The sequence below is a fragment of the Meriones unguiculatus genome, chromosome 19 (genome assembly GCF_030254825.1).
Source record: "Meriones unguiculatus strain TT.TT164.6M chromosome 19, Bangor_MerUng_6.1, whole genome shotgun sequence".
NCBI classification, from domain to species: domain Eukaryota; kingdom Metazoa; phylum Chordata; class Mammalia; order Rodentia; family Muridae; genus Meriones; species Meriones unguiculatus.
Window position 1 is genome coordinate 38,033,324 of NC_083366.1, and position 24,839 is coordinate 38,058,162.

General features: G+C 40.2%; 1 protein-coding gene across 1 annotated transcript in view; it reads left to right on the forward strand.

The window, feature by feature from the left end:
• The window catches only part of Aoah (acyloxyacyl hydrolase), a 226,754-nt gene that overhangs the window by 25,522 nt on the left and 176,393 nt on the right, over nucleotides 1-24,839 (forward strand). Inside the window, exon 3 of the mRNA XM_060372382.1 lies at nucleotides 17,799-17,865. Coding sequence (XP_060228365.1) covers nucleotides 17,799-17,865 — 67 coding nt within the window. The remainder of the gene's footprint in view (nucleotides 1-17,798; nucleotides 17,866-24,839) is intronic.

Genomic DNA, 24,839 nt, shown 5'->3' on the forward strand with positions numbered 1-24,839 from the left:
CTTCCTCCCAGTCCCTCTAGCTTCCCTTTCCTCCCTCCCCTCCCCTCTTCCCTTTCTCCTCAGAGAAGGGGACACCTTCCAAGGATATTAATTTGTAGCATAACCGATCATTTCTTCATTGAAGTATACTTGACCTGTTCCCTCATCATCTTATATGAATATTTTCTTATAGTACTTAGTTTAATTTAAAAAATCAGAACAAATTATTCTCTCTCTCTTTTTTTAACTTAACAGTTTTCAAGAGAGTGTACTGGTTTTCTGCTATTATCCCAAAGTAATCATTTTCTTTAAAATGCTACTAAGTCATGATTTAAACATACCTGAGATATTTCAGTCAATTGCAACCATTATTCTGACCATTATCCTAAGCTCAAATACCCGTTCTTTGACCAGAAGGGCAGAATCTCTTCTTCAATTTGATTATGAGCTCAAATAACCTCACAGAACTTCCTCAGTAACTGGAATAACCAGGTATTCCAACTTGTCACGTACATTCGTGAGGCTTAAAATCAGTTATTCTTCTTAGGAATCTGTGTTTTGTTGTTGTTGCTTTTGTTATTATTTGGTATTTTTGTTCTGTTTTGTGACAAGTTTTAATATCAAGACTAAAGCCTGGGTACTTGGAGTTTTTCCCATTGATTAATTAATTAATTAATTAATTAATTTGCTTTATATCCTGATTACAGACCCCTCTTTTCCCAGTCCCTCCTCACAACTCTTCTCTCCATTTTTCTCTCTCCTTCTCCTAAGAGAAGGGGGAGTTTCCCCAAGGGTACTAACCCACCCTGGCACATTAAGTCCTTGCAGGACTAGGCACATCCTACCAGACAAAGTAGCACAGCAAGGAGAACGGAATCCAAAGGCAGGCATCAGAGTCAGAGAGGGTCCCCATTCCAGTTGTTGGGGGACCCATAGAATGAGCAAGCTGGGCATCTACTACATATGTGCAGGGGGCCTAAGACCAGTCTGTGCATGCTCTTTGTTTGGTGGTTCAGTCTCTGTGAGCCCCCAAAGGCCCAAGTTAGTTGACTCTGTAGGTCTTCTTGTGGAGTCCTTGACCCCACCGGTTCCCTCAATTTTTCCCCCAACTATTCCATAGGACTTCCAGATCTCTGTCTAATGTTTGGCTGTGAATCTCTACATCTATCTTCAAGTGCAGGGTGAAGCCTCTCCGAGGAGTTAGGCTAGGCTTCTGTCTGCAAGCATAGCAGAGTAACATTAATAGTGTCAGGGACTGGTTCTCTCCCATGGATGGGTCTCAAGTAGGTCAGTCTTTGTTTGGCCATTCCCTCAATTGTTAGTATAATTTTTTTTAATGTATACACCTTACCCTTGTTCATTCAAATACTGATTTCTCCCCCACTCCACCCCCAACTCTCTGGTTTCAATCCGGATATTGCATTGTGATACTCATTCTAAGCATCCTGTCTCAACTCTTGTGTAAACAGGACAAAATTAAGCAATTATACACAATGTTGAGCAGGGAGGAGCCAGAGGACAGAAAAGAGGGGAGGAGCCAGGAGGCGGGAGAGGAGTGGGAGGATGGCGTGGGAGAGATGGCTCAGCAGTTAAGAGCACTTGTTGCCCTTGCAGTGGTCTAGAGTCTGGTTCTCAGAACCCACATCAGGGATCTCATGAATGTCTACAACTCCTGTTCCCTGGGCACCAGGGACACACATGGTGCACATATGTGACAAACCACTCATACACATAAAATAAAAATAAATATTTTAAAATGAAAAATAAGTTTAAAACTTAATGTAGGTCTAAGGTGTTTTTTGTTTTTGTTTTTGTTTTTTCTTGTAAGTCACTTGCTATGTTTGCCAGGCATTTCAAAAGATAGTTTTCTGTGGAAGTTAGCAATCTAAGCAGAAAGTGTTCTATCCTGAATGTTCATGTTATCAAGCACGCAGTAGTTTTAAGTATGTGCTTTCTCTAATTGAAGGAAGGGCTTTTTATTTCTTCAGTTTCCTTGGTTTGAGTTTCTTCATGGATTTCCTCTTATCCATATATTGCTTCTTCATGACCTGTCTGATACTTTGCCTCCCTTTTGAATCCCCTTCTCTCTCTTTGTGGGTGTGCTGAATGCTAGAGTGGAACCCAGAATGCCATGTACACTAACCAAGTGCTCTCACTGGCATCCCTACCCTCTTCATGTCTTACTAAGTTCCTCCCTTCTTTCATCTCTGATTTCTCTGAAGACTGTCTATGCTTTCCTTCTTGGTGTGCTCATTCTAGTTTAAACTTCATTTTTTAAAATAATTTCCATTTTCCCTGATTTTTTTATCCAAGTTTTTTCCAACTTGGATTTCTTCTCTTCTTTTATGTGTTATATCATTTTATTAATGACTTCTCTCATTTTGAGACACTATTTTAATCTCTTCTTTTGGCATGATTTCTGGCATGCTTTTACTATCTGTAGGAATGTTATTCTTTTTTATTTCTTCTTATAATAGCTTTGTATGGGAGTTGACCTAGATACATTTCTGTTGCTTAATTTTTTTGTGAAATTATTCCTCAGAAACTCTTAGAGGTGGCATCAGATAATGTTTCTGAATGTTCAGAACCCCATCTTCGTTGCTTCTGTGCAGTGTATCACGTACAGGATGCTGGCTGCTTCAACTTTCTGCATCTTTTCCCTGCCCACTTTTACCAAGAGCTTCCTTTAACTCTACTTTTAAGCAGCTCAGCAGTTTCCACTGAGTGTGGACCCTGTTCAGAATTGATCTGGGGGTCCAGTTCCCAGAGATTATGAGCTTCAGATTACTCTAACCCCTTAATTTTTCTGACCTTAAGGGCTGTGGTAACCTTCTCCTGGGCTCAGTTGCCATCTTCTGGTTGACTGACTCAGACTTCCAATCAGCTCTGGAAACCTGTCTGACACCTCTGGACTCTCCTTTGGCACAGATGTGGATAAGTCATCTTTACATAATACTGCATTCTGTTAATGGGGGTTCCTAATTTTGTTTTAACTGTTTTTTTGTGGGCTTTGCTAGTCAGCTACGTAGTGTGTGTGTGTATTTTGGGGGAAAACTCAAAGAGATTCCAAAGCTGCACTGTTTCCACCATCACCTTTCCAGTGTTTTCCCATGTGAAGGTTTTAAATATACATCAATAATAACGCATTGCTTGCAACATCATGTTTTCATTCAGCATTATGATTTTAAGATCTATATCTTCTAAGACAACTCCTTAATTGTTCTCTGTCATGTAAACATCCTATGTCTTTGATTTACATCCTTAATATTGAACACCCAGAATCTGTCAGAAGTCTTACTTCTATAGTTGGGTACAGTGTGAATGTGACCCTCCATAGATTCTTATACCGAAAGCTTATTCTCCATTACAAGCCACAGTCTAATACAGGTGAATCAGCTCTGAGTATCACCCTGGAAAAGGGACTAGTGCTGATATTATAGAGAGACCTAGCACTTTAGAACAAGTTGTTGGAATAAAAGAACAGATTGCTAAGCACTTTAGCACATACCTGAAGTATCAGCATTTGGATGGTGGAGATTGTGGAACCCACAAGTTTATAGCATCCTGTGCAATATACTGAGGCACTGTCTCTACAGAATAAAAAGACACGGAAGCCAGTGAGATGATACAGGGGGTAAAGGTGCTTGTAGCGCAAGCCTAATGACCTAGCTGAACCCCCAGAACCCACATGTGCCCTCCTCATGCCATGTACCCCCATGTCCACACACACAACAACAACAACAACAAACACTTTTTAAAGAAGGAAGGTCTGATCTCTCTGGCTGAGTGCTTACTCCCTTCTACTGTGTTTTCCTGTAGAAAACAGACAGAAATGAACAGATGAGGCTGCCCCATTTTCTGCCTCCAAAACAGAGATCTGGGTAAAGTTCTCTCCCCACAAAGTACACACCCTCACACATTGGTTATGGTGACACAAATTTCACATCTCTTGGTTAAGAGGGAAACACTAATACTATTTTCCAAAGGAGGAAATTTCAGGGAGTCACAGTTATCACTAAACCTGCCCCTCCACAGGCTGTTTCCGTGCAATAGGTCTCAGTGCCACATGGAACCATTTGCACCTTGAATTTGACTTTTCTAGAAAAAGCTATGTTGTCCAAAAGTAAGAGAGTGGAAGCTTAGTGAACAGAAAGCCCACCTGTCACAGGAGAAGAAAACCAGAAAATGGGGCTTGGGGAGGAGGTTGTATTTCCTACTTACATGGAGAAACTCCAGTGAATGAAAAAGGCTTTGGGAATCATTTTGATCTCATCAGAGATTTGGGGACTTTCAGATGGAAACCAGGTACTCTTGTTCAGCTTAAATGGTCACACCACTTGACAGATTTAAAGACAGGTTGGGCATGTTATTCTGATTTAATGACAATGAAAAACCTGCACAGAATGGCTACGTGAATTCTGTAGAATAATGAGGAGACTGTCTCCTAGCTAAGAATTCCTCCTAGAGAATATACTAGGCCCAGCCCATAGTGTCTTTTTGGATCTAACATTGGCTTCTGCATGACAATTAGGAAGTAAGAGGACTAGGTGAACATGAAATTATGCACACAAACACACATTTGCTCAAAAAAAAGTCACTTCCAAGTATTCTTGTTGCCTCTAAAGTTAACAAACACAACTCCTCTACCCTTAATGGACGCAACATGTAAGCTGCGCTCTAGAGATTAACGTCTGGGTAGATCACACTGCGCTTTCAATGCCCGAGAAGATTAGTGTTTTTAAATTGTACATGTTCTTACCTTCCACCTGAGCTTTTACCTATGATTTGAATGGGGAAAAAAAGAAATATAAAAGGAAAAGGAACGTGAGTGGTCCTAGGTAGGGTGGAGGAGAAGCATGTCCAGAAGAGATGTAGGAGAGCATATCCAGAGGCAAGGACATCTGGCAGAGTCCAGAGTGGACATGACCAGACTGAGCTGGGCCATGTGGGGACAGGGGAAAGGAGAGGGAGAGGGTGATCAGGGGAACTAGGTACAGCAGCCGGGAGACCCAAAGGTACAAAGAGGATAGGTAATCAAAACTGTTGGATTATATAGGGAAGAGCAGTTCAGCCCCGTGGGCTGTAGAGTTCAGGGTAAGAGGTGGGGTAGGCCGGGAGCCCCCTGTAACAAGTAGGGATGAGGGATGTAGGGAGAACCTGGAGGCCAAGGTTCTCTTTGATATGTTAACTAGGCACCTCAGCCTGTTTGTCCCAGGTTTTGAAACCTAACATGATTCTCATTAGTAAACACTTGAGATTAATCTCAGAATCATCAGTGAGTAAATGGTTAATGGAATCATTGTGGCCAGCCGTCAACAGAATCTCACATTCTGAGTGCCATACCAGAACTTCACTTGCCTGGTCACCCATTCAGAAATTCTATCCCTGTTAAATACAGTGGTTAAGAACTCGTGCCATCTTAAAAAGAGCAAAGCAACACATGCATCCTGGAATACGCAGCCACTGAGCTGGCAACGTGGCTAATTGGTCTCTCTGTGCTTCAAGGTACTCATTAACAGTTAGTGTTTAACAATACCTGCTCTGCCTGAGGTAGCTAGGACATCAAACAAAATGTCCTTGGCATATTGAAATGTACATTACAAATAATGGCCTTCAGAATCTTTAGGAAGGGAAAAGTCTTAAGTTTCAGCTGAACTGTTAGCTGCTCCTGTGGCCTTGGCTCTCTCACTGAGACAGAGCTTGGCATTCCTGATCACAGAGTGAGGGTAAAGATGCTCACCAGCTCAGATGAGACTGATGATCAAAAAAGTGACAGCCAATGTGAGCATGACTCACAGATGGGGAAGTCTTCGGTTTCATTTGCAAAAAACAAACGTGTTATCCTAATGCATGAGGACTGCCCAGTAATACTTTCCAAACCCTTCTTTCCTCTTTAGAATAGTCATATTTTCTTTTATTGATGTGCTATTCCAAGTCTTCATTCTCTTGATTTGTGGAAATATTCTTGTGCCTGCTCACTTACAAGCCTGATCCAATAGTAAAGGTTCTGTCTGCTTTATATTTTGTCTTCAGAGCTGGGAATGTAACTCAGTGATAGAAAATTTTGTCTAGCACTCACAAGGTCCTGTGCTTAGGCCCCCCACACACACACGCATGCACGCACGCACACGCATGCATGCACACACCTCACAAAATTTACCTAAAGCATCTTCCACTGTCTGGTGGTACTAAAAACAGAACAATACAGGTGATAAAGAACAGAAGTATAGTTGTCTCAGAGTTCTGGAGGCCCAAAGTCCAAATGAATGACCCAAGTGTCATGCTTCCTGCTGTGTCATTCCGTAACATGACATTAATCCATTTGAGGGGAAAAAACCTCTTATCAGGCCCCAGATTCTAACACTGTGGCAAAAGGACTGTCTTCATGACACAGGAACTTGAGGGACACATTAGAACCACAGTCGAGTCTTATTACTTGGGTTGCAGTGACACTTAGGATACCATCTAATTGTAGTTTCCTGGGTTCATCTATCTCTTTACCAGAGGCTTTATTGTTTCTGCTCCTCATTCTCATGCTGAGCGCATGCGTTACCTCTGGGAGCATCTTCCCTTTTCCCATATCCACCACTGCTCCATCAGCCTCCTGAGTTAGCATCACAGAACTGGAGACTGCAGAGGGGTCTGCTCCAAATGAGAACCCTGAAGTCATTCGCTTTGAGTGGAGCAAAACAATCATGGAAACACACTTACAGTGCTTCTCATCAAACCAAAGGAAGATGGATTTTCTCTGCCTCTCAGCCAGTAATGCAAGTTAATCAAAGAACGCACTAATGCCATTTTTAAAATTGCTCTGCTCCAGGCTAAGCTACTCTAGCAGTAGCATTACTTTAAACATTTCCAAGCTGCCTCCATCCTCACTTAATTATAAACTTCTCTTTAAAAATTCTTTAAATCATGTAATGTTACAGCGAAAACAACCAAACACCATGGACACATTTTCTCTTTCCTTCATTGTTTGTTTGTTTGTTTTTTCTTGTTGTTGTTATTGTTTTTGTTTTTTGAGACAGGGTTTCTCTATGTAGCTTCGGCTGTTTTAGAACTTGTTATGTAGAACAGGCTGGCCTGAAATTCAGAGTTCCACCTGCCTCTGCCTCCTGAGCACTAGGATTAAAGGTGTGTGCCACAATGACTGGTACGGCCACATTATCAAATAAAGAAGGCAAAATTTGTGGAAAGGAAAGCACTTACCACGAGCCTGAGGTCAACAAGCTGGTGCTAGAATCCCAGTTGCTCTAGTTCAGTGACATCAGAAAGGCCTGATCCTCTCCTCAGTGGTAATCCTCTCAGGGAGCGGCATGGAGGTGGAGGTCAATGGGTTTTGACCATTGTATTGAGATAAAATTCACTTGTATTTCAAGTCATTGATTAAAAATGTAACCACAGTGGCTTTCTATATGTTCATAGTCATAATCCATCACCACGGTTTCAGAGCATTCTCATTACACCAGTGCCTTAGTTATTTATCCATTGCTATGAAGAGACCAAGACATTGTATTTAATTGGGCTTTGCTTATAGCTTCAGAGGTTTAGCTCAGGGAGAGGAACTGCACAGGAGAAGGAGCTGTGAGTTTTACATCCTGATCTGCAGGCAGGAGGGAGGGCAGGAGGGAAGGCGAGAGAGAGAGACAGAGACAGAGACAGAGACAGAGACAGAGACAGAGAGACACAGAGAGAGGCTGGACCTGTCTTGAGCTTTTGAAACCTTAAGCAGACTACAACTGGGTACAAGTCCTTTCCAACAGTTAAACTTCTCAGTGAAACTCCATTGGAGAAAACTGCTATTCCCTTTTGCAGCAGGATATCAATTGCAAATAGCTCTTGGTTAGGGTTGGGACTTTTTTTCTACCTTTCTCCTTGAACCAGTACCGGTCTTGTGTGCTATTACATTCTCTTCAAGTTCATCTACATATCAGTTCTGTTGTGCCTGGAAGACACTGTTTCTGTGGAGTTGTCCATCACCTCTGCCTTATACAGTCTTTCTGCCTCCTCATAGATCTCTGAGCCTTGAGGGCAGGGGTTTGATGAAGACACCCCATTTAGGGTTGAGTGTTCCAATGTTTCGCACTCTGCCCATTGTCAAGTTGTGGGTCTCTGTGTTAATTACCATCTATTGCAAGAAGCTTCTCTGAGAAGCATCAAGTGATGCTCTATGTGTATAGCAATATGTCACTAGGAGTCATTTTATTTCTATGTTCATTTAGCAGAATAATAATATTTGTTTTCCCCTAGGTCTCCATTTTCTTTGCAGTGGGTTCTCGGCCACTTTAGTGTAGTATATAGGTTTCCTCTTATGGAATGTGCCATAAATCCAATAAAAAACTGGCTGATCGCTCCCATAACATTTGTGCCACTATTGCACAAATATGTTTTGCAGGCAGGTCAGTGTTGTAGGCCACAGGAATTTTAGTTGAGAGAAATTGCTTACTTTTCTCCTTTTTTTTTTTTCTACACCCAAGTAGTGGTTAAACTTCTAATTGAAGACCAGCTCAATTTCTCCATGTTTGATGACATAAGTTGCCTCTTTACTAATCGAGTCTTACCATCAGATTTTGAAGAATAACCGGTAACCTTGGAAATAAGCTGCAATGTTTAGAGGAGGGAGCTATGGGGCCTCTTTAGCCAACAACTCAAAAAAGATGTAACTCATTCCTGGCACTGAAATTTTTACTTGGTGGCAAAAGATATCTAGTTCGGGCATTGTCTCCTGAGTATATGGTGATTCCATTTATTTTCTTTTTAAATATGTGTATTTTTAAGAAGCTTCTAGAGTGTAGGTTTCCTTGCTGCTTTTTGAAAAAAAAAAAAAAAAAAAAAAGGTGTGTGTGGGGCTTTAGTGTTAGCTCCTTCCTTCCTATATTTCCTTCTTTATCATTCCCTCTCATCCTCCCTGCCAGGTAATCCTCCTATGTAGTTTCCCCTCTACCTACTTGTAACACTATACTCATTACACCTTCCTTGGAAGATTCCCTCCTCCCTCCTGGTCCCTTACCAACTACCTAACATCTGTGGTTATTGAAATCAAAACACACATATCTAAAGTTAAAAATATGACAGTCACATATAAAACAAAACATCCAATATTTGCCTTTTTGGGGTTTAGGTTACCTCACTCAAGGTAATTGTTTTTAACTCCATCAATTTATCTGAAAATTCCATAAGTTAATTTCTCTTAATAACTGATAGTGTGCCATTGTGTAAATGTACCACATTTTCATTATCCATTCACCAGTTGATGGATATCTAGCCTCTTTCAAATTTCTGTTTATTATGAATAGAACAGAAATGATAGTAAGTGAGCAAGTATTTCTGTACCACGGCACAGGGTCTTTTAGGTGTATTGCCTAAGAGTGGTATAGGAGATCTTGTGGTATATCAATTTTCAGCTTCTTAAATAACATCCACACTGATTTCTATAATAGTTCCACCCATTTGCACTCCACTCAGCAATAAATAAATGTTGGCCGTCTCCCACATCCTCACCATCATGTACTGTTATTTGATCTTGGCCATTCTAACTGGGGTTAGATGAAATCTCAAGTAGTTTTAATATGCATTTTCCTGACAGCTAAAGATGTTGAGCACCTTTTGTTTCTCAGACATCGTGTTTCGTTTTTTGAGTACTCTTTTTAGTTCTGTACCCCATTTTTAAATTGGGTTGTTTTCTTGATATTCAGTGTTTTAGTATGTTGAATTTACTAGATACAAATTTTCGAGCGGCTGAGTAATTACTAAGGATTTTTCCCATTCTGTAGCTGCCTCTTTGCTTTAATCATAATGTCCTTTGCTGTACAGAAGTTTTAGCTTTGTGAGGTACCATTTATCAATTGTTGGGCTTAATTCCTGTGCTATCCATGTCATATTCAGAAAGTCTTTTCCTCTGCCAATGAGTCCAACTGTATTGCCTTCTGCTCTATCAAGTTTGTGTTATCTGGTCTTGTGTTGAGATCCTTTATCTATTTGGGATTGATTTTTTTTATTTTTTTCATTTTGCACTCTGATTATAGCCCCATCCCTCATCTCATTCCATTTCCACTCTCCCCCACATCCCCATCCCCTAGTCCTCAGAAAGAGGGAGCCCTCAGTCCTTATCAACTGACCCCAGTCTATCAAGTCTCTTCAGGACTGCCTGCATTCTCTTCCTCTGTGCAGGGGGTGAGGGGAATGATTGAAGAGCAGATAACAGAGTTCATGTCAGAGATGGCCCCTCCTCCCATTACTAGATGACCTACAAGGGGACTGATCTGCCTGTTGGCTAAATCTGAGCAGAGGGCCTGGGTCCTCTCCATGTATGGTCTTGATTGGTTTGCCAATCTTCACAGCGCCCCCATCCCCACCCCATGGGTATAGATTTGTTGGCTCTGTTGGTCTTCTTGCGGAGCTCCATTCCCCCAGAGTATTTCTATTTCCCCATTCTTTCATGATACTCCCTGTGTTCTGCACAATGTTTGGCTGTGAGTCTCAGCATCTGCTTCAATCCTCTGTTGGGTGGAGTTTTTCAGAAGAGATTTATGGAATGCTCCCATCCTGTCCCTTATGTTCAGCCTCATCAAGTGTCTATTCTATTTGGCCATCTGAATGAGAATTAAGCACTGCCCCCCAGGGTTCTCCTTGTTACTTAGTTTCTTTAGGTCTGAGGATTGTAGTATAGTTATCCTGTATTATATGGTTAATATCCACTTATAAATGAGTACATACCATGTGCGTCTTTCTGGGTCTGGGTTACCTCACTCAGGATTAGGTTTTCCAGATCCATCTATTTGCGTGCAAATTTCATGATGTCCTTGTTTTAATAGATGAGTAGTGTTCAATTGTATAGATGTACCACAGTTTCTTTATTCATTCTTCAGTTGAGGGACATCTGGGTTGTTTCCAGTTTCTGGCTATTACGAATGAAGCTGCTATGAACATAGCTGAGTTGTTTCCAATTTTCTGAGAAAGGGCCAGATTGATTTCCAAAGTGTCTGTACTAGTTTGCAGTCCCACTAGCAGTGGAAGGGGCTTACCCCTTTTTCTACAGCATGTGTTGTCAACTTGCGTGTTTGATCTTAGCTATTCTGATAGTTGTAAGATGGAAATTCAGTGTTGTTTTGATTTGCATTTATCTGATGACTAAGGACATTTCTTTAAGTGCCTATTGGCCATACAAGATTCCTCTGTTGAGAATTCTTTGTTTACATTTGTACCCCATTTCTTAATCAGATTATTTGATTTGTTGGTGTTTAATTTCTTGAGTTCTTTATATAGTCTGGATATTAGCCCTCTGTCACATGTAGGGTTGGTGAAGATCTTTTTCCAGTCTATAAGCTGTCATTTTGTTCTATTGACAGCATCCTTTGCTTTATAAAAGCTCTTCAGTTTCATGAGACCTCATTTATTAATTGTTAATCTTGGAGCCTGAACTGTTGGTGTTCTGTTCAGGAAGTTGTCTCCTGTGCCAATGAGTTCAAGGTGCTTCCCTACTTTTTCTTCTAACAGGTTTAGTGTGTCTGATTTTATGTTAAGATCTTTGATCCTCTTGGACTTTAGTTTAGTGAGGGGTGATATACATGAATGTATTTGCATTTTTCTACATGTGGTCATCTAGTTAGACCAGCGCCATTTGTTAAAAATGCTATCTTCTTTCCACTGTATGCTTTTGGCTCTTTTGTCAAAAATCAGGTGTGCAAAGGTGTGTGGGTTTATTTTTGGGTCTTTGATTTGATTCCATTTATCCATCAGTCTGTTTTTATACCAGTATCATGCAGTTTTTATTATTGTCACTCTGTAGTGTAAAGATGGAGATACCTCCAGAATGTCTTTTATTGTACAGGATTGTTTTAGCTATTCTGAGTTTTTTTGTTTTTCCATATGAAGTTGTGAATTGTTCTTTCAAAATCTATAAAGAATTGTGTTGGTATTTTGATGCGGATAGCATTGAATCTGTAGATTGCTTTTGGTAGGATGGCCGTTTTCACTATGTGGATCCTACCACTCCATGAATATAGGAGATGTTTCCATTTTCTGATGTCTTTGTAAATTACTTTCTTCAGAGACTTGAAGGTTTTTTTTTTACATAAGTCTTTTATTTGCTTGATTAGAGTTACACCAAGATTCTTTATGTTTTTTTGTGGCTATTGTGAAGGATATTGTTGCCCTAATTTCTTTCTAAGACCATTTATCTTTTGTATACGGGTGGGGGGGCTACTGATTTTTTTTCTTTTTATTTAATTTTGTGACCAGCCACTTTGATGAAGGTGTTTATTAGCTGTAGGAGTTCTTTGTTAGAATTTTTGGAGTTTCTCATATATACTATCATATCATCTGTGAATATTGATGCTTTGAATTCTTCCTTCCCAGTTTGTATTCCCTTGATCTCCTTTAGTTGCTTTTGCTCTAGCTAGGACTTAAAGTACTATATTGAATAGATACAGAGAAAGTGGGCAGCCTGTCTGTCCTTAGTTCAGTGAAATTGATTTAAATTTCTCTCTCTTTAGTTTGATGTTGGTTATAGGTTTACCATATATTGCCTTTAGTATGTTTAGGTATGTGCTTTGTGTCCCTGATCTCTCCAGGACTTTAAACATGAACCAAAGTTGGATTTTGTTTAATGCTCTTTCAGTGTCTAATGAGATGGTCATGTGGGTTTTTTTTCTTTCAGTTTGTTTATATGGTAGATTACATTGATGGATTTTTTGTATATTGAATAACCCCTGCATGTCTGGTATAAAGCCTACTTGATCATGGTGAATATTTTTGATGTGTTTTTGGATTTAATTTGCAAAGTATTTTATTGAGTATTTTTGCATCAATGTTCATAAGAAAAATTGGTCTGAATTCTCTTTCTTTGTTGAGTTTAGGTATCAAGGTGGCTGTGGTCTCATAGAATGAGTTTTGTAATACTCCTTCCATTTCTATTTTTGTGGAATAGTTTGAAGAGTATTAGTATTGGCTCTTCTTTAAAGGCCTGGTAGAATTCTATGCTAAACCCATCTGGCCCTGGACATTTTTTGGAAGGGAGAATTTTGATAACAGCTTCTATTTCTTTAGGGGATATAGGATTATTTAATTTGTTTTCCTGATATTATTCAACTTTAGTAAATGGAATATATTAAAAAATCATCCATTTCATTTAAATTTTCAAATTTTGTGGTATAGAGGCTTTTGAATTAAGATCTAACGATATTTTGGATTTCATCAATGTCTGTTGTTATATCCCCCTTTTCATTTCTGATTTTGTTGATTTGGATAACATCTCTCTGCCTTTTAGTTATTTTTGCTAAGGGTTTGTCTATCTCTCTGATTTTCTTAAAGAAGTAGCTCTTGGTTTCATTAAGTCTTTTAATTGTTCTCTGTTTCTAATTTATTGATTTCAGCCCTGAGTTTGATTATTTCCAGCCATTTTGAGTGTGTCTGCTTTTTTTATTCCTAGGGATTTAAGTTGATTGTATGAGATGTCTCAAATTTCTTTTTGAAGGCTTTTAGTTAATGAATTTTCCTCTCATCGCTGCTTTCATTGTGTCCCATAAGATTGGACATGTTGTGTCTTCATTTTCATTTAATTTTAGGAAGTCCTCAATTTCTTTCTTTATTTCTTCTCTGACCCAGTTGTTGTTGAGTAGAGAGTTGGTCAGTGTCAATGTTTTCTGTTGTTGTTGAGGCCCAGCTTTAATCCATGGTGAGCTGATAGTATACAAGTGATTATTTCAATCTTCTTGTACCTATTGAGTCTTACTCTGTGGCAGATCATATGGTCAGTTTTGGAGAAAGTCCTGTGAGGTAAAGAAGGTATATTTTTTTGTGTTTGAGTGAAAAGTTCTTTTGATGTCTGTTAGGTCCATTTGATTCATGACATCTGTTAGTGTCATTACTTCTCAGTTTTGTTTCTGTTTTGTTGATCTGTCCACTGGTAAGAGTGGGGTGTTGAATTCTCCCACTATTAATGTGAGGGGACTGATGTATGGCTTAAGCTTTATTAATGTTTCTTTTACAAATGTGAGTGCCTTGTATTTGGGGCATAGATATTCAGAATTGAGATGTCATCTTGGTGGAGCTTTCTTTTGATGAGTATGAAGTATCCTTCCTCATATATTTTGATTAGTTTAGTTAAAAGTCTATTTTATTAGATATTAGAATATCTATTTCAGCTTGCTTCTTAGGTCCATTTGCTTGAAAAACCTTCTTCCAGCCCTTTACTCTCAGGTAATGTCTATCTTTGTGGCTGAGGTGTGTTTCTTGTATGCAGCAGCATGTTGGGTTTACATGTTGGTTACACATCTATTCTGTTAGACTATGTCTTTTTATTGGAGAGTTCAGTGCATAGTTGATCAGAGAGATTAATGAGAAGGGAATATTTGTTCCTTTTATTTTGGTGTTGGTTGTGGTAGTGTTTTTATGTGCTTGTCTATTTTTTGTTTGCTTTAGTGAAGTTATTTATAGCCTGTGGTCTTTTGGGAGGTAGTTAACCTCTCTGGGTGGGAGTTTTTCTTCTCATATATTCTTTAGGGCTGGGTTTTTTTCTGTTATGAAATATTTTTTCCATCTATGATGATTAAAATTTTTCCTGTGTATAGTGGTACAGTAGTGAGGCTTTGCATCTGTGGTCTCTTAAGGTTTGCAAGATGTCTGCTCAAGCCCTTCTGGCTTTTATGGTCTCTGCTGAAAAGTCAGGTGTGATTCTGATAGGCTTGCTATTATAGGTTACCTGTTTTTGTGTTTTTTAAATAGTTTTAATAGTTTTTCTTTATTCTGTACATTTAGTGCTTTGATTATTATGTAGCAGGAGGATTTTCTTTTCTGGTCTAATCTATTTGGTGCCCTGTAGGCCTCTTATATGCATACAGGCATCTCTTTCTTTAGATTAGAAAATTTTTCTTCAATGATTTTGTTGAAAATGTTTTCTGGGCCTTGGAACCAGGAACCTTCTCTCTGCCTCTATTCCTATTATTCTTAGATTTTTGTATTTTCATAGTGTCCTTATGTACTTGGATGTTTTGTGTCAGGAATTTTTTTATTTAACATTTTCTTTGATATATATATATACATATACATATAATATACGATGCATGGATTTCTTCTACACAAGAAATTCTTTCCTCCATCTCTTATATTCTGTTGGCAATGCTTACCTCTGTAGTTTCTGTTTTCTTCTCTAAGTTTTCTCTTTCCAGAATTTCCTCAGTTTCTGCTTTCTTTACTGTTTCCATTTTCATTTCCAGATCTTGAACTATTTTATTGATTTCCTTCATTTGTTTGTTTGTGTTTTCCTGTATTTCTTTGAGTAATTTATTCAATTCCTCTCTACAGGCCTCTCTAAAAGCTTCAATATGAGAGCTTGCAGCTCTCCTCATTTGTATGATTTTGTTTACTAACTGGAGTCTGCAAGAGCCCAGGGGCTCTCCTCTTACCAGGGAAAATCCTGGTGGCAACTGCTCAACCACTGCCTTTCTTGCTCTGAAGTTAATGAGCTGCAGCTGTCCAGACATTGTGCTCAGAGACTGTACTTGCTAGGCACAGCCATCTTGGAGAACTAGCAAGCCCAGAGTTCTGTTCTGTCTCCCTGGGGAGATGGGTTGAGCTTTGGAGTGGTGTCTGGGGCTGTTCCCATGGCTCCTGGTCATCAGGAGGCCTGATGTTGGAGCTGCCTGCCCTGGTACCCAGAAGGTATTCACAGATCAGTGAGAGCAGCTCACAGGGGAATGGCTATATGCTAAGACCAAACTATTCCTGGGATTGGCTGGACAAGGCGCTTGTTTCCTTCACCATGGGGTTTCCTCTCACCTGTGAAACACAGACATTGGTGTTTAGGGGACCACAGTTCTGTCTGTTGGTTGCTGTGCAGTCACTGCTGCCCTGCTTATCAGACACAGTGTGTGTTCGGCACCACCTTGGATCTCTTGGGACTGATTTTTATGGAAAGTGATATAAATATATCTATTTGCATTTTCCTGCATGCAGCTACAGTATTTTCAGCATCATTTTTTGACAATGGTATCTTTTCATCAATGTGATTTTTTTTTCCACTTATCAAAACTCAGGTGTTCATGGTATGTGGAATTACATCTTGGTCTTCAATTCAATTCCATTGATCAATATGTCTGGGTTTATTTTTATTTTTATTTATTTATTATTTATTTCAGTTTATTCACTTTGTATTCCAGCTGTAACCCCTCCCTCACCCCCTCCCAATCTTACCCTTCCTCCCTCTTTTCTTCCCATGCCTCTCCCCCAGTCCAGTGATAGGGGAGATGCTCCTCCCCTTCCATCTGACCCTAGCCTATCAGGTCTAATCAGGACTGGCTGCATTGTCTTCCTCTATAGTCTGGTAAGGCTGCTCCTACTCAAGGGGAGGTGATCAAAGAGCCAGCCATTTAGTTCATGTCAGAGACATCCCCTGTTCCCTTTACTGAGGAACCCACTTGGAGACTGAGCTACTATGGGCTATATCTGTGCAGGGGTTCTAGGTTATCTCCATGAATGATCCTTGGTCAGAGTATCATCTCAGAAAAGACCCCTGGACCCAGATTTTTGGGGTATATACTCACTTTTAAGTAGATATTAGACATATAATATAGGATAAACATACTAAAATCTGTATACCTAAAGAAGCTAAGAAGAAGGAGGCCCCTGGGTAAGATGCTCAATCTTCATTCAGAAAGACAAATGGGATAGACATCATATGAGAGAAAATGGAACAGGACAGGAGCCTACCACAGAGGGTCCCTGAAAAACTTTACCAAGCAGGGTATAGAAGCAGATGCTGAAACTCATAGCCAAATGTTGGGCAGAGTGCAGGGAATCTTAGAAAAGAAGGGGGAGACAGAAAGACCTGGAGGGGACAGGAGCTCCACAAGGAGAGCAAAAGAACCAAAAAATGTGTCCGTTTTTATGTCAAAACCGTGCTGTATTTATTACTGTAGCTCTGTAGTATAACTTGGAATTGTGGGTGGTGGTAACTCCAGCAGGTCTCTTGTCTTAAGAGTGTTTTAGCTAAACTTTGGCTTTTTGTGTTTCTATATGAAGTTGAAGCTTTTTTTTTCAATTTCTGTGTAGAATTGTGTTGAAATTTTTTTATGAGGATTGTATTGAATTTGTAGATTGATTTTGGTAGGATGGCCATTTTCATAATATTGATCCTACTGATCCCAAGCTAGGGTGATCTATTCATTTTCTGATGTAGCCTTCAGTTTCTTTCTTTAGTGACTTCAAGTTTTTATTATACAATTTTTATATTCATCCTCTTGCATGGCCAGAGTTATCTCAAGATATTTTATTTTCTGAGGCTATTGTAGAAGGTACTTTTTCTGTTTCTTTTTCAGTATGTTTGTCATTCAACAAGAGATCCTAGTCAACATTCTGATATTCCTTACTTTAAAAAAAGAAAATAAAATCTATAATTTTATAACAAACTAGTGATCTTCAAATATTTGTAGTAAAACAGTACTCACACAAATCTTGTATGGAAAAGCTTATTTTGTAGGTATGAACATTTTGCCTGCATGTATGTCTATGTACCACTTGTATTCCTGGTGCTAGAAGAGTCCAGAGGGCTCTGAGGCCCTGGGTCTGGAACTATAGATGGTTGTGAGTCAATATGTGGATTCTGAGAATTCAACCCAAGTTCTCTGGAGCCATTGCTCCAACACCTAGAAGTGATCTATCTTTTAATAGCCATGGTAACTTTAAAATTACTGAACCCTTAAAACTAATGCTTAGTCATTAGTTAACTATTCAGTCTTAGTTCTCCTTCAGACAAACACTGATCCATGCCCTAAACTATGATAATAAAATGTATTCTATTCACCTTTTTTTTTTTTTCTTAGAAGCGATGTTTTTGAAAACCTCCTGCTATTTCCTGGTTCAGATGTTTGGAGCAGACATCATAAGATTGTGAGTATGGCACTGCATTCCGTCACAGGTGCTGGCACAGAGCAGAGGGCAGCATGTTCTGCCTATGGTACTTACTGAGAAGGGCTGGCCCTGATCTCTTTGTTACCATTAGCAGAAGGAAACTGACTCTAGACTGATGTTGTCATTCTGGTAGAAACTGTAGTTTCTAGAGCTACCACATGAAAATCTGGCTTCGTGTCTTTGCAAGCACTTTCCACGTGAGATTTACAGACAGTTCCAACAACAAATAACCCAACACTATCTCTGAGCTCCTAGTTCTGACCCTGCTCTCTCGCTGTGGATTCCAGCCCTCTGTGCTTCAGGGTTCTTAGCATAGTATGATCTAGCCCCTCTGTGTCGTCACTATCTGTTTGCTCGTTTTCTTTCTCATTCTTTTCCTTCTGCTTTGATCAGTCTTTGAGGCACTGGATAGGATAAGCTCATATTCATGGTGCTCCCTCAACAGTGGTCCATGTCACCCAACTTGAGGTCATAGTCTACAGTGCAGGATGCCAGGTACAGTCCCCAGTCCAGGCCATCCATCCTCAAAAAGCCCATTAAATGACCAAATTAATAGTAAAAAGTAGAAAGGGAGATTTGTCCAATGTGGCCACACTGGTAAGTGGGAATAGAAATGCAGTGATGCCCTCCAGTGATTCTTGGTACCTAATACAAGATTCTTCATGAACTGGTCCTGAAAGCCCTTCTAAACTCATCCCTTGCTACCTCACAGCACACCACATTCCATGATGGTTTGCTCACTGGCAGCGGGGTTTGCCTAAAGATTTTTACAGTTCTTACATGTGTTTGATATACCTAAAATCTATCCCGGATACATCACCTTACTTCTTTAGACCCCAACTCCTGGTCGCCTCTTCTGAAAGCTTCTCTAATCTTCTCCATTCTAACATGGACATTTGACTCCTACTACACACAAACAAATTGGCACACATGTACGCACATAAACATTCACACGTGCACAAACAGCATGCTGTGCAAACCTCTAGAACAGCACCTAGGATAGGTGCTTACAATTTAATTGCCACTCTACTCCTCTGAATTCCCCTAAGTTAACAGCTTTCAAAATCCTAGGACTACATTTTATTCGCCCTGTGTATATTTCAAGGGATTCAGAAAACTCTGAAAGATATGTCAAAGGAAGGATGGAAATGTGGTGGAGGAAGGGAAGGAAGCAGAGATGGATGGAGTATAGACTACTTTGAAGAAACACAGATGAGTAAATGGTTTTGTCCACCGCTTGTTTGCCCACAGAAGCCTAGCACCCTGTCAGTGCCAGCATCCTCCTGTGTCAGCACTAGCACCCTGTCAGCTCTAGGGCCCTATCCACGCCAACACCCTGTCAGGACAACCACTCTGTCAGCAACAGCATCCTTTCACTGCCAGCACTCTGTCAGCTCTGTGCTGATAGGGATCTCTCCTTACAAGCATAAGCCTCTCGCACCTTGTTTTCGATAGTCAGAAAGAAAAAACAACAACAACAACAAAAAAACTTTGAGTTGATTCAGTCCCTGAAAATGACAACCTCATGATTTAATTTTACCTGAAGAGCTGCCTTCCAGTATTAAATGCGTTTCCTGACCTGGAGGGCATTCTTCCTATTATCTCGTACTAGTCAGGTCTCAATAATTCATGGACTAATTATGTAGCAATTACATTCTCTACCCACAGATATAGCCACAGGATTCTGTAAAGAAAGAAGGAACCTGCGAAATAAGACATCCCCTCCAAAACTTGCCATGTAGGATCTTGATCTGTGCGATGTCTTATTTTTAAAATTCCTGACACTAGAAATTTTTTTAAATAACATAAAATTATCTCACATGGATCTGGACACTTGGAGTCTAAGATCAAGGTACCAGCAGATTAGATACCTGATAGAGTTCCCTCTTTGCTTCGTAGAAATTGCCTTTTATTGTAAACGCATGAGACAGAATGAACAAACAAGTTCCTTGGGCCCTCCCTCTATTTAAAGGGGCACTGAACCTGTTTATAAGCTGAGACCCCTCCCCAAATGTCCTATTTCTCAATATGCATCATGATTGGATGGTAACATTACAAGTTTGGGGGATGGGAAACATATTAAGGCCATGACATACAGGAAGAGGCTATCTAGGTTGAAATACTAGGACGTATTCAAGAGCAAGTTCCCCTATCTGATCCTGGCCTCCACTGTTCGTGATGTTGCTTTAGAAAATCTAGCTGTGGGCCCTCTTCATCTCCTCTTGCTTCTCTGTACAGTCACAAAGTCCTCGATCCCAAGTCCAGTACCCTTCATTAATCATGAAATAACAATATTTTAATAAGAAACCTAAGCAGTAATTATAACAGTTATGGTATGGTGTAAACATAATGGCCTTTATCGACATACAAATACAAAGCATTTTAACTATGTTCTTCACAAAGTAATTACAGAATCGATTAGACTCGAACCAGGTATAGTGGCTCACACCTGTAGTCCCAGCTCCTACAGGACAAGGAAAACTCACTCTGTGAGTTAAAGGGTAGCCTGGTCTATATATCACGTTCCACATCAACCGGAGTTACCCAGTGAGAAAACAAAATACCCACGATATTTCCCAGAAAGAGAGAGACCGTGATCGTGAAGGTGATTTTCCCAGGGCGAGGCTCACCACCTGCAATGTGGATGTGCTCAGCCCTGACACTTCCTCAAGTGTGAAAGTGAAGGACCGTGTTTACCTCGTCTCTGTAACAAAAACAAGCATTTTCTTAAAACATGAACAATCAAAAGTTCACAATAAACACTCATAAAAGAGAGAAGTGGGGATGCCAGAAGAAAGATACCTAAGCACCTACCCTGATCATGCTGGTTGGGCTGCCTGACGAAAAACACCTAAACATTTGCCCTGGCCACACTGACCTTGGGTAGCCAGAAGAAAGATACCCAAGCACCTGCCACAGAAGAAAGACAATTAAGAACCTGCTGCAGGCACCACTATGATGAATGAATGTGTGATGGAGAGATGAGGGAAATGGAGTAACCATTACAGAGATGGAAGAGAATACGAGGAAGGGGTTCATAACATTGTGGAATAAGGTAGACCTGGAGACTTGAAGGCAGTGAGGAACAGGCAGTTATGAGGAGATCATGGTGAAGTCCTGGCCCTGGCTGCCACCAAGGGCCATGTCTGGGTCTGTGATCCTGCTGCAGATGAAGTCTGTCAATGTCTGTGGCCCAAGTTACCACCCAAATCCAAGTAGATGTCCATAGTCTGGGCTGCCACCAGAGACCATAAGGATATCTGAGGGCCCTGTCACCTATGGGGAACATGCTAATATAAGTGGCCTGTGCTGCCATCTGCAGCCATGGGGACATCCAGGCCAATGCTGCTGCTGGAGACCATGTCTGGGTCCATGCTCGTATGGCAACTGAGGTCTGTGTTGCTGTCCCAGGCCAGTGTTGCCACCAAAATCTATGTAGACATCCCTAGTCTGGACTGCTGCCTGAGGCACTGTGCTGGGATGGGCCCACCCTCTGCCTGGGCAACACAGTAGAGCTGATCCTGATGGAAAGTATGGATGAACCAGACCAAGGGTATGAGCTCAAGAGAGTTGGCCCCACCTTTAAATTGCCATGGGGTGGCTTGTGTGAGGAAGAAATTTCCCCCTCCCACACCACCTGTGGCCGGCAGGAGAGTTGGTCCTGAGGTTATGAAAGCCGGAGAACTGTCCCTGCCCCTCATCTGCTGGAGGGTGGCATGGATGAGGGAGATATGCTGTCTCTCCTTCATTCCTCATGGCATGTGACAGGTAGAGAGCTGGTCCAGAGATCATGAGAGTGGGAGAGCAGGCCCTGCCCCTCAATTCAGTAGCACAGTAGAGCTGGCCATGATGGTGAAGGCATGGGTGAACCAGCCCCAAGCACTTAAGAGCAGAAGAGCTGATCCTGCCCCCTTGCCAGCTAGAGCATTTGGTGAACTACCCAGGCCACTGCTGGAGAGCTCAACCTGGTAGTGTTGGGTGCAGAACAGCTGTTGACCACTCAGCTGCCTCCCAGGCCCAGATCCAGACCTTTGAGTTGCCCCCCCCCAACATCCATCTCATCTAAGATTCGATAGAGCATGTAAAAGGGCCAGTCCTGCAGGTCTAAAGCTGCAAGATCTCTGTAACATAGGGAAAAAATAGGATATCCAAGAGGAGTCCTGGTGAGGATCCAACATTGATTGTGTAGCAGAAGCCAGAGGCCCTGAACCAGACTAATGACTTATTACTACAGTGAACATTTGCAAGTAAAGGCATGTGGACAAAAGGATAAACTGTGTTAAACACTACAGTGTCCATGACAAGAATTTTTTTCAGTATTATTCTATCTTATTTTTGTTTCTTTTGGTAGGTAGGAGGTTGCAGGTATAGAAGATAGATACAAAAGGATGGGGAAATGAGGAGGATTGGGGTTCATAATGTGGAAGTCACAAAGAATCAATCAAAAGTATTTAATAAAAAAGAATAGTAGTGACACAAAATCTTCAAAATGAGGTAGGCTTCCTCCCCATCCCCCCCACTACCTTAGTTAAGGGCCTTTCCAGGAGTGCCTACACTCAGACGTCATACTTGACCTGAGCTTACAGTCTTTCTGCCTTCTCTTCTGCATGGCTCCCTGAGCCTTGAGAAGAGGGGTTTATTAAAGACCTTCCTTTTAGGACTGAGTGCTCCAAAGTCTCTCATTGTCTTCACATTGTCTGGTTGTAGGTCCCTGGGTTAATTTCCATCTAATGCAGGAAGTTTCTCTTATTAGGACTGAGTGATGCATTGACCCAATAATAGCAAATATTTAATAATAACCTTTAACGTAAATGGCCTTTCATATGGAATAAAAGGTGCAGACTGACCGGATACAATATTTTTATCCATGAAACTCTCAAAACTAAGTAGGAGATCCAAAAACTGAGAATTAAAGGTTACAAAACATCCTACCAAGCAAATAGAAGCTGATTCTAAGCTGGTCTGATTGTCATGTCTGATGGAGTAGACTGCAGGTCAAAACTAGTTAAATGAGAAGATGAGCACTGCCTGTTAGTAAAAGGAACAATTCATCCAAATGATACAGTTATTATAAATATGTATGCACATGGGGGCTTATTTTTTAATTGAACACTAAAAGTCATACACAAGTGTCCCAACCTAGTAATAATTGAAGGCTTCAAATATCTCACTCTGACATCTAGATATGTCTTCAAAATTAAAAATCAGAAAATAATTCTGGGTGTGGTGGCACACGACTTTAATCTCAGCACTCAAGGAGGCAGAGGCAGGCTGATTTCTGTGAGTTCAAGGATCTCTGTGAGTTCAAAACCAGCCTGGTCTAGAAAGGAGTCCGGCACAACCAAGGCTACACAGAGAAACCCTGACTCAAAAACAACAACAACAAACCAGAAAATAAGCCTTATAACTATAGTATACCACACATCAACAAAATTCAATAGATATCTATAAAACATGTCGTGAACTAAGTAGGAAAACAGACATTCTTTAAAATAAGCAGGAAATAAACGTTCTTCTCAGGAATAGATAGACTCTCCAAAATTGCTCACAATAGAATCCACAAAGCCTTATGCTACACATAATAATTTAAATAATTAGCAGTACCTTACAAAACCACAGTGGAATAAAACTGGAAAGCAATGGCATTTCCAATCTCAGGCAATACACAACATACCTAGGGATTGAACAATATGGTTTTAAATGAACGTATGCCATGGAAGAAAATCACTAAGGATTTTTTTTTAATTTATAATTTAAATGAAAATGAAAGTACAGCCTACCAGAACCTCTGGGATATATACAAGAGTCTGTGGGTCTAAATGTTTATATTTCTTAAAAATCAGAGATATCTCAAAATAATAATCAAATTATATACTTCAAGGCTCTAGAAAAATTAGAAACTAAACCCAAATGAAATAATAGAAAAAATATGAAATACAGAAAAAAATCAATATCATGGTAGAAATTAATGGAGAAGAGACTACAATAACAAAAAACTTAATAACTTAGAGATGGTTCTTTGAAAATATTAACAAGACCGATAAATCTGTAAACAAACCAATCAATGAAAAACGAAGTAACAGCAGATTAACACAATGAGAGACAAACAAAAGATCTCAAAGAAGTCCAGATAATCATTAGAGAATACTTTACATTTTACATTTCCAAACAATGAAAAATCTAAAAGCAATGGTTAAGTTTCTAAATGCATATTACCTACCAAAGCTAAAGGCTGCAGACTCAGTTTAAGTAGAACCATAACAAAATTCAGGCAACTACTAAAAGTCTCCCCTAAAAGAAAATCCCAGAACTAGACAGATTCATGTTGAATTCTACCAATCCATGAAGGAAGATCTAAAGCAAACAATTTTTAATATAATTTTTTATTTATTACAATTTGTTCACTTTGTATCCCAGCTGTAGCCCTATTCTTGTTCCCTCTCAATCACGCTCTCTCTCTCTCCCTCATCTCCTCCCATGTCCCTTCCCCAGTCCACTGATAGTGAAGGCACGAGTCAAGGTCATGTTGCATCTTCAGTTAATAAGCAGAGAGAGAGAGAGGGAGAGAAAAAGAGAGAGGACTGTTAGTGCTCATAAAGCTTTCTCCTTTTCCCTCTCTCATTAAGTCTTGAGCGCTAGCCCATCAGACAGCACACTGTGCAACCTGTCTGCAAATGCCTTCTTGGAGGATGCTTCTCCTAGATAATTTTAAGCATATAAGCATGACAATGAAGATGAGCCATCACACTTTGTTTTAGCTCCTTGAATCCAGACACAACCACCGTATTTGAAGATCATTGTCCTTATAGCATCTTCCAGAAAGGAAATAAATCAGCAATCTTGTTTTTCTTCCACAAGACTAAGAGATACATTTGATTTAAAGGGGCAGATGTGGTTTGGATTGTATCTAAGAAAATAATTTTAAGTGTCTACAACTATATATAGTAAAGTCG